Below are 13,351 nucleotides of genomic sequence, written 5' to 3' on the forward strand. Positions count from 1 at the left end.
GGATTGGGAGCGGGCAGGGAAGAGGCTGCGAGGACGGGGCACCGCGGGGAGGGTGGGATCCGAGCCCCGGGATTGGGATGGGGATGGGGATGCAGGAAAGGATGCAGGGACCGGTTTTAGGGGTTCAGGGACCGGTTTTGGGGTGAAATTACCGAGTTTTGGGGTTCGGGGAGGGATTTGGGGGTCTAGGACCTCGCCTAAGGTCGGGTTTAGGGCCTAGGGGAAGCTATGGGGCTCGCTTTGGGACTGCCCGTGGGGGTGTGGGGCGAGGTGAGGGTGCGGGTAGGTGTGGGGCGGACAACCCAGCTATGGGGTCTGGTACCAGTGGTACCAGCTCCGGGGCCGGACCGGGGCCAGGCAGGACTGGGACAGGTGATAGAGGGGCCGGGGGGGCTGCTGTGGGGTGGGGACTGGTGTTGGGATGGGGCAGGGAGTGGGGCTGGCAGCAGGGAGGTCTGGTAAGGGAGTGGGGGACCGGGGCGGGAGTGGGCGGGTGGGCTGTTTGGGGTGGGCTAGCCAGGGTTAGCTCCAGGGCAGCCGGTTTTGCTGCCTGCCTGCCTGTACCAGGGTCCGCGGGCAGGGGCTTTTAGGGGAAATTAAGGGACAAAAAAGTGAGTGGAGGCAGCCTGGGGGAGCAAAGGGAGGCCGTGGCCTGGAGGCCGTGGCCCGGCTTGAGCGTGGCAGGCTGCTGCGGTCCTTCCAGGGTGCAGATGTGCCCCAGGACATGGAAACCCTCCTTGCCAGCAGGCAGGTCCTGCCTTCGCTGCCAGACACGTGGAGCGGCTTTTGCTCCGGAAGGAGGTCGAGACCGCTGGCTGCAAACCATCCCTGCAGGATGGGGGGGGGGGAAATGCAAACCGAGGGGGTTTTGGGGGCCCCCGCTATTCCCCTCCAGGTTTGCGGCAGCAAGCTAGCCCTGCGTGGGATTTTGGGAAGCGTGTGGCGTGGGGCTGACGTCGCCGGGGCCGTGCTCGGCTTTGCCAGCGTTTCTTGTTCCCGGCTTCACCTTCGCGGTCGGAGGGGGGGTGGTTTGCAACGGGGATCGATGAGCTCTGGGAAGCGAACCCGAGGGAGGTGGGAAAGAAGAGGGGCTTTGCCTGGCCCTGGCAGCTCCTTCGCAATTCTCGTTACTGCCGGGCATTGTTCCCAGGCACGTCCCGTAGGACACCCTCCTGGGCATCCCCTCCCCACGGCAGAGGTTTGTTCCCTCTCCCCCGTCCCAGCGCGGCAGCGAGCGATAAAGTAGGTCAGGCGCTGGGCCGAGCGCGGCACCGCGGCTCCCCGGGCCCCAGGAGCAGGTCCCGTGGCTGGTGAGAGGACGCCCTTGAAGGTAGCAGGCAGGAGGCTGGGGGACTTTTTTTTGGGGGGGGTGTCCCGCTCAGCTGGCAGCGATGGAGACACCGCAGCAGGGGTTTGTGTCCCCGGGGTGTTTGCTGCAGCTTCCCTTTGCCCCTGGGATGGGGGGGCTTGGATGTGTTTGAAACCCTCCTGCCTTGTCCTGGGGTGTTCAGGGGGATCTGAGACTCTAAGGCTGGTCCACCTTGCGCCCTTCTTCCCAAGGGATGGCTCCTCTACCTTGTTTCTGCCCTAAAACAGTGGCGAGCCTGTGCAATTCAAACCCCTGCCCAGCTCTGCCTGCAAACCGCTTCCTGCCTTTTGTTTGGTAGCTGGGTAAAAGTTGAGGTCCGGTTTTCCACCATGGGTGCGCCTGGCTCAACCCGGTTTTGGGAGGAACCCCAGGGGTGATTTTGGCACTGGAGAGGGCTGCATGCCTTGGCACGGGCTGGCGATAATCGGCATGGTCCGGGTAGAATGGCTCCTGGCAGGACGAGGGACGTGGGGAGCACTCGGCTGGCACGGAGAGGGAAAGGCAGCCAACCCATTCCTGGGATGCGGTGCCGCCGGGACAGGCCTTTGCCACCGTGGGCTGTGTGCCAGCTCCTGTGTACCCTGTGGGAGTCACTGGCCGCCCAAATGTCCCACGTGGCCACCCTGGCCAGTGGCCGCTTCTGGGGCTGTGGCAGGGCATTGCCCAGGGAGGACCTGTCTGGAAGGGTGGATTTGGGTAGGAGGGAGGCAGAAGAAGGTGTCCTGCTTTTGCTGGGGGATGCTGAAGAGTCAGAGGTTGCTCAGGTAGCCCCCACCGAGCAGGGTGTTACCATCACCAGCACCTCACCAGATGAGCTCGCTCCCCCATTTTGGGAGGAGAGGGGTTAAGCCAAAGCATCCCAGCTAAGCCCTGGCAGGAGGAGGCTAAAACCTCCAAGGCCTGCGCTCTCCTGGAGAATAAAGCTCGCAAAGCGGTGGTAAGCTTGTAAAACCTGCAGGAATGTGGGCACCTTCAGAGGGGGTACAGGGTCCTGGGGGGAGAATGGGGTCCCGCTGGGCTTGGCCTCGCCGCCCCGAGCAGCACTATGCCTCGCAAACCCGGCCTCAGGTTATTTTCAGAACAATTGGTTGGCCGGGCTTCAAAAATGTCTCGGGCTTGTTTTTGGAGGAGACCAAAATCTGCAAGCCGTCAGCATGGGATGAGCGTGGCGGGGTGCCGGAGCAGCCGACGGGAGCGCGGCTTGGCCGGGGTGGCAGGTCCTGTGCCAGGGCAGAGCTGGGCTGGATGGGGCCCCATGCACAACGGTGCAGGAACCATCCCAGGGCTGCAAACTGCTTCCCCCGGGAAGGGGAAACCACGAGGCAGTGTGTGCCCAAGCCTCTGGGAGGGGAGCGAAGCCCTGGGCTGGGAACGTGATGGCTGCTGGGCGTACGGAGGCAGTGGATAGCAAATTATTTTCTGTTTGTCCTTGTGAATCCCAAATTTGCCATCCACCTTTCAGTGAAGCTCTTCCAGGAAGGCAGCCTGGGCCCTGCTCCAGCCTCTTGGGTGCTGCCCAAGGTGGACGTGCGGGTCGTGCCTGGCCTCCCACCCTCTCTCCAAGCCCCTTCCTTTGCACCCAACTTGTGCTGCCGGGTGAACCCCAGCTCCCCTGGTCTCTGCCATCCCACTTTTATTGATTCCTAGCTTATATGAAAGGAGCGGAGAGGGCAAGGATTGATTCTAGGCAAATACTACAAAGGCATCTACAGTTGCGGCTGGGAAGGACCTGGTTCACTGTAATTATTGTAGTTAAAATATAACTTAATGAAAATGCTACCTCTGTCCCCTGGGCTCCCGTGTCCTCCGAACGCTGGCGTGGGTGGCCAGAGGTCCCCGAGGGGTGCGTGTCCCAGGTCTGGTGGCACGAGGGGGACTCAACGTGGTGTTAGCGTGGCCGGTGCTTGACTTCCTTGCCCTAAGGAGAGCCGAATTCGGCAGCCAGCATTGGAATTAACTGCGCTGGGGTTTGCTGGCTGCACCGCTGGCAGAGGCATGTATGCGGGATCCCCATCGCAGCCCTGCCTGCATGCTCCTGCCTGCTTTCCATCCACTGGCTACTCTTCCCCAGGGATCCCGAGGTGCTGCAGAGCTGGAGAGCCCCTGGGAGCCATGTCCCGGCAGCCCTCCACCCCTCAGCACACGGCTGTGGTGAGCAGGGTGCTCGGGGAGGTGGTGCTGGGGGTTTGGCTCAGGGTGGAGGAGAAGCGGCTGGTCTTGTATTGCTCGTGAAAAGATGTTTCTCCTCGGGATCTGGGTGCTTTCAGCACTGTGCAAAGCTGCATCTTCCTCAGCCTGGGGCTCCCTGGGGAAGAAATCTGCCATCTCCTGATGGAGCTGTGGGGTGGAAGAGCAGTGGTCGAAGCCGCTGGGGATGATAAAGCTAATGGCAGCACATGGTTTCTCTTCCAGCATCCCTGAGACACCATGATCCCCAGCGCAGGCCCCCGGGGCTGCTGCCTGCTCATGCTGCTCTGCCTTCTCCCCTGCCCGCGGGTCTGGGCGGGCAGGGATGCCGCGGGACTGGAGCTCTCCGCAGCCTCCTTCCTGCAGGATCTCCTCCAGCGGTACGGCGAGAGCGAAACTCTGAGCCTGAAGCAGCTCAAGGCCCTGCTGAACCGCCTGGATGTGGGAGTGGGGCACGCCAATGTCTCCCAACCGCCGCAGCAGAGGATGAACCTCTCCCGGGTAAGGCAGGGGCTCTGCAGACCCCTAAAGTCTCTTTGCAGAGCTGTGGGACTCTTGAGGCACCTGCTTGTCTCTTCTCTTCCCTAGTGCTTCAGCTCCGTTGAGCTTTTCGCTATCCACAACCTGAGCGAGGGCTCCGCCGTGGGGCATAGCGAGTTCAAGGAGTTTTGCCCCACCATCCTGCAGCAGCTGGAGTCGGGGGCGTGCGCCTCCGAGAACCAGGAAAATGAGGAAAACGAGCAGACAGAGGAGAGCAGACCCAGCTCAGCCGAAGGTAAGCGGGGGGCACGAGCGCTGCCCAGCCCGGGGCACGGAGCTCAGGGATATGAGGCACCCTGGGACCTGCGGGACAGCCAGTTCTCCTTCCTGGCTCTGGGGCACAGGCAGAGTGTGGCAGAGACAAGAGGAGGCAGCTTGCCTACAGCAGCGGGGAGCCCTGACGGGTTTTCCCCGGTGTGGTTTGTGTCGTGGGCTTGCGGCGTGGTTTTGCCCCTGATCGCACACGCCGCAGGTCAGAGCTATGCCTGCAGCACGGCTCTCGGGATAGCTGGATGATGGGGACCTTGCTCTGAGTCCTTGTGGGTAGGTGGGGGTGACCTGGCACGTTTAGGGACCCGCTGGCCTCCAGCCACCAGCGGATGCAAAATGAGCTTCCAGGCATCCAGATCCTGATGATGCCCAAGGTCTTGGATCAGCTGCCCTGAGCACAGCACTGGCTTGTCCCACGCTGTGAGACCAGGGCTGACTCAGGAAAGACTCTTCCAAGTAACCTGGTGGCTTCATTTCCACCTGCCCTGCCACAAAAGTGACAGTCTGTGTCGCAGTTGAAGTGTCTGGAGCACAGAGAGAGACACTCCGGTGCTGCAAGGCTGGCCCCAGCATCAGGGTATAGACCCAGCGCCAGCCTTTTCCACCTGCCTGGATCCGAGGTCTCAGGGTCCTCCCCGACTCCCCGCACCGAGAGCCTCGGTAATGTCTGGCCCTCGTTTCTTCTCGTTCCGCAGTGTGGGGCTTTGGTTTTCTCAGTGTGTCAATGATTAACGTGGCCTCCCTGCTCGGAGTCTTCATCGTACCGTGTACCGAGAAGGCATTTTTCAGCCGGGTCCTCACGTTTTTCATCGCACTCTCCATCGGCACGCTGCTCTCTAACGCGCTCTTCCAGCTCATCCCAGAGGTGCAGTAGAAAGTCCCTGCCTCTCTCCCGTCTCTGAGGGTAGCTCTCTGGGCACCCTCTCTGCCTCCACCCTGCCGAATCGAACCGATCCCTCCGTCACCCAAGGCTGAGGGCTTGTCTCAGGGGCTCCGCGGGGCTTTTCTCGCCCCTCTGAGCACCAGGAAACCCTCGAGAGCGTGCAGGCAGCGTGGGGAGGCTGTGTTCTCCAGCCCTGCTGGGTCCTTGCAATGCTGCTGGCCAGGTCTGAGGTCCAAGAAGATGGTGGGAGAAGCTGTTTGCTCCTGCCCCATGGGCTGTGTCTGCTTTGCAAGGGAGTTTATCCCTTGGAGGGATGTGCTCAGCCCTGCTTCATGCAGAGCTACCCGGCTCTGAGGCCGCTGAGATGCGGCAGTGCTAGTGGCGTGAGCCAGATGGGAAGACGTGCAAGGCGGAGGAAGTATCGGTGTAAAAGCACAGAGAACAGCCCAGAGAAGCACCAGCTTCCTCTTGAGTCAGCCAACTTTTACAAATATTTTAATTGCCTTTTTTTCCCCTCTGATTTACAAGACCGATGCTCCCACAAGGGTTTAGGCTTACACGAGGTTTCCTGGTGCTCTGATGGGACTGACAGATATATTGCAAATTAATTGTGTTGTAATTGCACAGTTCCGGAGTTGAATAAATACACCCACATGCCCTCAGATTGGACACCTTCGAAACATGCAAGCTTCCTCAGCTCCCCGGTCTGGGAGGCTTTGCATAGCCCTTGTGGAGCCTGGGTAGATGACGAGCTGGATCTGAGCTCGTGCACATCCAGCCTTAAAATGCTGCATTTAAGGTGCAGCCTTCCCTCTGAGCAGAGCACCCTTTGCTGCCACTGGGTTTTGCTCCCCGGTGTTGCTTGCTTTGCTCTTGGGCAGCGAATGCCTCATCTGTGTTGGCGGGGGATATTTTTTCAAGGCTCCTATCCAACTCCAGAACTGCGACTTTTATTTGCCAAACACAAAAACCAAGTGCCTATATTTCCTGATCTGCCAGGAACTGAAGTGCCTTACGTATGCTCCACCCTTGCCGTCAGTCAGAGCATCCCAGTGTGGCTTGCAGGGACCAGCTGCGTCTCTCCAGGCTGCAGGACAAGGATGGAGTGTATGAGGTGCTCGGGGGACCTTGGTGCTCTGTGGCACTGGAACAGCCACCCGATGTCCCATGGGGGCTCGGGGAGCAGAGCTGGGGTGCTGGCTCTGAAACGTCCTGGCTGCCAAAACTCAGCTGTAGCCCAGTGCTAAAAGAGAGCTGTTTGCTCCAAGGGAGGGCTCCTCTCTTGGTTGTTTGGTGCGAGCTCCACAGCGGAGTGTCTCTCTGACCCTTCCCAAAGAGCTGTTTCCAAAGCCACTCAAACACCAGGTTCACCCTCTTGAGCCAATGCCAGATGAACAAGCAATCACTAATGAATGTCCTCTTCTCTCCCCCCTCTCCCTCCCTCCTCTCTCTTTCCTCTTGGTGTGGATTCCTTCCCCTCCCTCCCCTTCCCCATGTTGATCTCCTTTCCCTCCAACAACCTCCCCTCGTCCGATTCCCCCGGGGTGGGTTTGGCATGCACGCCGCAGTCTGGGGTTACGGTTTCCTCTGCGTGACCGTCATCTCCCTCTGCTCGCTGGTGGGAGCCAGCGTGGTACCCTTCATGAAGAAGACCTTTTACAAGCGGCTGCTCCTCTACTTCATAGCTCTGGCGATTGGAACTCTCTACTCCAACGCCCTCTTCCAGCTCATTCCCGAGGTAGGGTGAGGATTGTCAGGTCTGTCCTTTTCTCTCTCTCTCTCGGGGGCTGTTTCTCTCTGGGCGCTCGCTGGCTGGAGAAGGGGAAGGCGACATCGGAGGGGAGCCGAGAGTGAGGTACAGAGGCTGGAAGCCCTTCGGGACCACAGTTGGAGCTGGCATTTCGCCCCTCTTTGGAAGGGAATCGCTCCAGGGAGACCTCTGGTCTGCTTCAAGCAGAGAAGTGCTATTTTATTGCCCTTCTAGCCCTGCAGGTCACCTTTGTGCTGAGACAGTGGGGGCTTTCTAAGCCTGCTTTTAGCATCCCTGCCCTGGTGCAAGGTGGTGGATCCAATGGCTTGGGGCACAGCCAGCTTGGCTGGGGGAGTGAGGGAGATTAAAGGTGCATGAAGGCATTTTCTGAGCTTGCCCCTGAAGCAGCTGCTGCTTAGAGAGAGGTCAGAAAGTGGTGATGTTGCCCCAGAGGTGCCAGGGACAAAGGCAGACATGCTGCTGGAGACTGTTCCTCAGTCCTGTCACTTGTCCCCTTTTGCCTGCAGGCATTTGGATTCAATCCTCAAGAAGATTATTATGTTTCCAAATCCGCCGTGGTGTTCGGGGGCTTCTACCTCTTCTTCTTCACGGAGAAGGTCCTGAAGATGCTCCTGAAACAGAAGGACCAGGTGAGGCTGAGCAGGGGCTGCTTGGAGTGCTGCTGGGGTGGGAAACGGCAGAAATGGCAGGGGTAGCTGACACCCGTGAATCCCCGCTGTCCCGCAGCATCACCACGGGCACAGCCACTATGGCCCCGAGGCTCTGCCTTCCAAGAAGGACCAGGAGGAGGGGATCACGGAGAAGCTGCAGAACGGGGACCTGGACCACATGATCCCACACATAACCAGCGAGTTGGAGTGCCAGACCCCCTCTGGGGATGAGAAGGTTGTGGTGGGCTCCCTCTCTGTCCAGGTTAGTGCCTTCTCCTGTGGGGTGGTGGGTGGGCATGTGGAAAAAAACCTGCATGTCAATGAAAAAGAGCAGTTTTGAAGCCCGTTGCACCTCCCTGACAAAATCCTTTGTGTGTAGTGGAAAGCAAACGGCTCAGGTCAAGCCTCGTGTGGATTTAATGCGTGGAGGGGTGGGTTCCCCTGGCCAGTGGAGGGAGCGGTGACCTCCCCCTGAGACCGGCTGGGTGCTGAGTCCCCGCTGTCGGGGTGCCGTGGCAGGATCTGCAGGCCTCCCAGAGCGCGTGTTACTGGCTGAAGGAGGTGCGGTACTCTGACATCGGCACGCTGGCGTGGATGATCACCCTCAGCGACGGCCTCCACAACTTCATCGATGGGTTGGCCATCGGGGCCTCTTTCACCGTCTCCGTCTTCCAAGGGATCAGCACCTCCGTGGCCATCCTCTGCGAGGAGTTCCCGCATGAGCTCGGTACGTGAGTCCTTGGGGAAAGGTGCTGCAAGGGCTTTCAGATCTGCCCCTCTTTAAGGCTAACCCTGCCGCTTTCCTGGTCCTACCCGTTGTTTCTTGAGGGAAAGGCAAATGTTGGGCGGAATAAACAGAGTAATGAGGGTGGGGGGGAGGCGAGGCTGTAAACTACACTGAGTAATCACAGCTCTAAAAATAACGAGGTAATATGATGTCTGAGATTTAAATTTAGATGGAGACATCTGAAGAAAAAAAAAAAACAACACCTCATTGGTTTGGGAGGGGGGAGGCGGGCAGCGGTTTGGGTTTGACTGTCCGAATTTATGCGCGGGTAGGGCCGGGAGCTGGCAGGCAGCTGGTGTGGTCAGCGCTCGGCGCCAGCGGGGATGGGGAGCCCACGCTTGGCCTCACGCAAAAGCAGGCGCTGAATACGAGCACCTCGATGCTGTCCCAATGCTGCTGCCCACCCAGTGATAGCCCACTCCCTCCTCATCCTCCCCGTCCTCTTCTCCCGCAGGGGACTTTGTCATCCTGCTAAACGCCGGGATGACCATCCGCCAAGCACTCTTCTTCAACTTCATCTCTGCCTGCTGCTGCTACGTGGGTTTGGCCTTCGGCATCGTGGCCGGCAGCCACTTCTCTGCCAACTGGATCTTTGCGCTGGCCGGAGGGATGTTTCTGTACATTGCGCTGGCTGACATGGTAAATGATGGGCCAGGGGGGCTGCCGGGTGCATGGTTGGGACCTTGCCAGCGTTTGGTGTTTTTTGCCTGGCTAGGAAGAGCTCTGGCTTGCTCTCAGTCTGGAGAGGGGATGTTTGCTCTGTCCGCCTGGCAAACGCAGATGCTGTCTGTAGCAGCCGGCATTCGTCTCTGCTTTGCTTTGCCTCCTGGGCTGGTGGCACGGTGACCCGGCTGAGAGCCCCAGGACAGGCGGTGTGAATATTTGCCGGGATGGTGGCATGGGGTGGGAAGCAGTGAGGAAGGACAGAGCCACTCCAGTCTCTGAACTTAGCCATCGCTCTCCCTTCCCCCTACAGTTCCCTGAAATGAATGAGGTCAGCCAGGAGGATGAGCAGAACGGCAGCACACTGATCACCTTCGCCATCCAGAACGCAGGGCTGCTGACGGGGTTCACCATCATGGTGCTGCTGACCATGTACTCTGGCCAGATCCAGATAGGGTAGGACCAGCCCGACTCACAGCCCTGTTCCAGTTTTTCTGTTTGTTTTTTTTGTTTGGTTGGTTTTGGGGGGGCGGGAAGGGGTTGTTTTTTTTTTTTCTTTCCTTTTCCTGCTGCAAGCAAACAATGGTACCTGTGTGAGCATTGACATCACACTACAGAAGAAGAGGCATTGCTTTTAAAGCTATTCCACAGACTTCATTTTGTTTTGGTTTAAGGCTGAGGGGAGCTTAATCCCCTTTGCTGTAGGACTGAACTGACCAGAAGATCTCTTTCCAGTGTCATATCCCTTCTCTCCTCACATGTCCTGGGAAGGATGGAGTTGGGAGACAGGAGCTCCTCTAGCTGTGTTGCTCCCCTCCTTGTGCTCGGAGTGGTGCGATGGGATGTGATGCTCTCCTGACCCCTTTGTGGGGGGTGTGTGATGGGGACAGATCAGTACAGACCCTTCTTGGAGAGTTACCTACCAGCCAGTCCTCGGAGCTGAGCTCTCCAAGCACAGAGGGCTGCTGAGGAAGAGGAAGCTCAAGGAGCACAGCTCATGATTTGAGCATCACCCTTGCTGTCTTCAGAAGCGTGTCTCTGGAGCCACATCTGGTTTTGCTCCTGTTCTGCCTTGGCCGCCCAGACGATGCCCTGGGAAGAGCAGGGTGAAGAGGTTGGTTTTTTTTTTTTCAAAGCACATTCTGGGCATCAGCGCTCGGAGCAGAGGACACCAAACCGCACCTCATGCGGGTCGGACTGACACATGGGCTGCGTGGGGCAGCAGCTGGGAGAAGGCTAGCAGGATGCCCTTACCTCCCTTAGGTCCCTGCTGCTGTATGGGGGGAAAACAACCCCTTCTCCTTCTGTGAGGGCAGCCATGTGGCAATGCTGGTGAGAAGGGCATGACAGCAGTGCGGGGCAAGGGCAGAGCTGGGACGGTGAGCCTCTGCCCGGCCACAGACTCCCCAGCCAGGGGATCGGTCCTTAGACTGTGACCAAGCTCACGCCGACACCTGGGAACGGACACCGGTTTTTAAACACTGATGCTGCTGAGTTGCTGAGGTTCGGGGGTGGGGGGTGGGTGTTTTTTTAAAAAAAAAATAGACTGTAAACCTCTTTAGGTTGTGTGTTTCCAGCCTTAGGGAGTAGCCAGAGAAGGGTGTTACAGGCACTTCACAGCTCTGCTTCTGGGCTGGCTTTCCCCAGATTCACTAGGTGAATTGACTTATTATCATATTGATAACGTTGCCCACCCCGCCCGTGTTGCTTGAGGTTTCCTTGCACCTCCTTTTCCCCCCAGACCTTATCCTGCACCCAGGAGTGGTGAGTTTGTGGCCATGCTGATAGGCGGGAGCTGATTTAGGCGGCTTACCCTAGTGGGTACGGCGCTGGATTGGGATGAAGGAGTGGTGCGGATGGCTTTGAGAAGTGCTTTGGTGTATGTGCCAGGGATGGCTTGTCACTGAGCGTCTTCCTTCACTCCCTGCCTGTGCAGGTGGCCATGGGGGTGTGTGACAGGGTGATGGCCATCCTGCCACCTTGGCTCGGTGCTGCTCAGCACCAGGGGCTGGAGCTGAGGCTCCCCGCACCTCCCCTTCCACCCCTGTTGGAAAGCAAAGCGGAAGGTGTGCCAGGTATTTTTCCTGCCCATCGCAAAAGAGACAAGGGACTTCAGCCCTTGACATAGCCTGGGGCAGGCTCAGCACCATCTGGTAATGTTGTACCCTGGTTTGATTGCTGGCTGCCAGTACCTCACTGTAATTCTTAATTTGCCTTAGGTACCAGCTGGATGCTGTTCCTCTTAGGCTCCTAACAGTTGCATTGAGTCTGTAGGTCTCTGCCTGTTGAGATGTGACACTGCCAGTATCCTCGTGGCTCAGCACCTCTGCTCTCGGGGGCTTTGGCTAGGCCAGGCATTGACTTTGTCCCCTTGGCACCCAGGAGGCTGTTGGCTTTGTCCCGCACCCAGAAGGTTAAATATCAGCATGTCGAGGAGCAGGGAGCCTTCTTGGGAGTACCCTTCAACCCAGAGGTCCCACACGGTCCTTGGGCCGCTTGCTGCCATTGGTGATGCCCTTAAGGAGAGACGGGCTCTGCTTTATCCCATGCAGTGTCTCTTGTTCGTGTGGACGGTCATCGTAAGTCACTCTTCCCTCTGCGGCTGCTCCGTGGGACAGAGCCACCTTGAAGCAGTGTGACCTGTCCTGGCTCGGGCACCCAGCCACTTCTGCAGCACTTCGCAGTCATTACCCATGCTTTATGTTGCTGCTAATTTATCAGTAGTTGGGAGGAAAGTGGTATTGGAAACTCCCTTTCCCTGCTTGAGAGAGCTGCAGCCCCATCTGACCAACTTGATGTGGAAAAACTGAGTCCTCTGAATGGCATATGTGCCCTCTCTTCTCTCTCAAGGAAGTATTTGGAAAACACTGTATCGCTGGCGGCTTTCCACGGGGCAGAGGGCAGCCATAGCACTGCCAGGGCTAAGTGGTGGCTGGCAGGAGCCGTTCAGCGGAGCGCACAGATGGAACAGCCTCTGCGTTGGAGGCAAAGGGGGGGGAAATCTTGTTTTCTGTCCCCTGGGGACCACGAGGTGCTTGCAGACTGTGGCTGGGAGGTCCTCTGCGTCCCCAAGAGCTGGAAACATGGTAAGGACTGACGCTTGGCTTCCTCGGAGCCGGTACGGGCCCCTCGGCACACGGTGGGGATCATGAGTCTGTCGTCTTCTCATTTCAAGTTTAACCCTGTTTCTTGCCAACTGAGTTGACTTTGAGAAATCTGTGACCCAAAGATTGGGTGTGTGGGTTGGGGTGAAACCCCTCAGAGAAACAAGGCTCCTCGCAGAGAGGGACCCTCCTTCCGCCACAGGACTGGTGGGAGAGAGCTCCTGTCCCTGGCTCAGGCAGGCTGGTACCTGCCGTCGGAGAAGGGATGGGGCAGGCAGGAGAACGAGGAGGGAAAGCGACCCAAATTGAGCTTGTTATGGATTTTCATCCGTGTTTCCCTTCCCATGTCCAGTTTGAAGCTCAAGTTCCATCTCAGTATTTCAATAACTCAGGTGTTGTAAGAGATAAGCGTTGAAACAAAGAACATAACTTATGTCACGTGAATTGTAAAGTTATTTGTAAAATTCCATAAATAAAATATATTCTGTAATGACGGAGGGTTGCAAGCGTGCTCTAGCGGCAGACACCTCCCTGTGGCCAGAGCCAGTTGGGGTGTGAAGGGGCGGGAGCTCCGCTGGTTCAGGATTTTTCCAAGGGGAAGGCTTTGAGCCGGGCTGGAAAGGCTGGGTGATGCAATCCTGCTTTTCCAGCCTCAATTTCCAGGGCTGTGCAGTGCAGCAGGCCCAACAGAAGATGGCACTGACAATCCCCCCCCCCCCAAGCCTGCCCGCGTGGCACAGCGTTCCAGGAGTTGCCTTTAAGAGTCAAAAAGCCCTTTTTCTTTTTTTTTCTTTTTTTTTTTTAAATGTATTTCCAAGCGTTGACGTTTGGCTGGAGGGAGGCTGAGGTTTCGGAGCGAGGCTGTGGGATGTTGTATTCCTCTCCAGCTCACACGAGGGAGCCTGACTCGGAGCAGTGTTATTTGTGTCCTTGCTTCCCCACCCTGCATTAGGAGAAGGAAAAAAAAAAAGCCTACTTTGCTTTTCTACTTCACTTTTTTTGCCTTTTTATATACCGTTACCCTCAAGCTGCCAGTTCCAAGTGGCAAGCACAATTTTTAGAAACCCCATTACAGCTAAAGAAAACAAATCTTGAAATAATGTGGTGTTATTTAAAAATAAATGCTA

General features: G+C 57.7%; 1 protein-coding gene across 1 annotated transcript; it reads left to right on the top strand.

Annotated features, from left to right (window-relative positions):
* Window positions 1-3,796: 3,796 nt before the first annotated feature.
* On the top strand, window positions 3,797-9,580 carry SLC39A14 (solute carrier family 39 (zinc transporter), member 14). Its single transcript, XM_010562999.1, has 8 exons — window positions 3,797-4,057; window positions 4,145-4,331; window positions 6,818-6,987; window positions 7,527-7,649; window positions 7,747-7,932; window positions 8,190-8,397; window positions 8,912-9,096; window positions 9,434-9,580. The coding sequence occupies exons 1-8, from the start codon at window positions 3,797-3,799 to the stop codon at window positions 9,578-9,580; spliced, it is 1,467 nt and encodes a 488-aa protein (XP_010561301.1).
* Window positions 9,581-13,351: the final 3,771 nt, after the last annotated feature.

Source organism: Haliaeetus leucocephalus, unplaced genomic scaffold (genome assembly GCF_000737465.1).
Source record: "Haliaeetus leucocephalus isolate CR32 unplaced genomic scaffold, Haliaeetus_leucocephalus-4.0 Scaffold162, whole genome shotgun sequence".
Classification (NCBI taxonomy): domain Eukaryota; kingdom Metazoa; phylum Chordata; class Aves; order Accipitriformes; family Accipitridae; genus Haliaeetus; species Haliaeetus leucocephalus.

Excerpts from the sequence above, each read along its gene's own strand:
- SLC39A14 (XM_010562999.1), top strand. The coding sequence starts at position 3,797 with ATGATCCCCAGCGCAGGCCCCCGGGGCTGCTGCCTGCTCATGCTGCTC. Across the intron at positions 7,650-7,746 it reads TCCTGAAACAGAAGGACCAG|CATCACCACGGGCACAGCCA; the intron begins GTGAGGCTGAGC and ends GCTGTCCCGCAG. Across the intron at positions 8,398-8,911 it reads GGAGTTCCCGCATGAGCTCG|GGGACTTTGTCATCCTGCTA; the intron begins GTACGTGAGTCC and ends CTTCTCCCGCAG.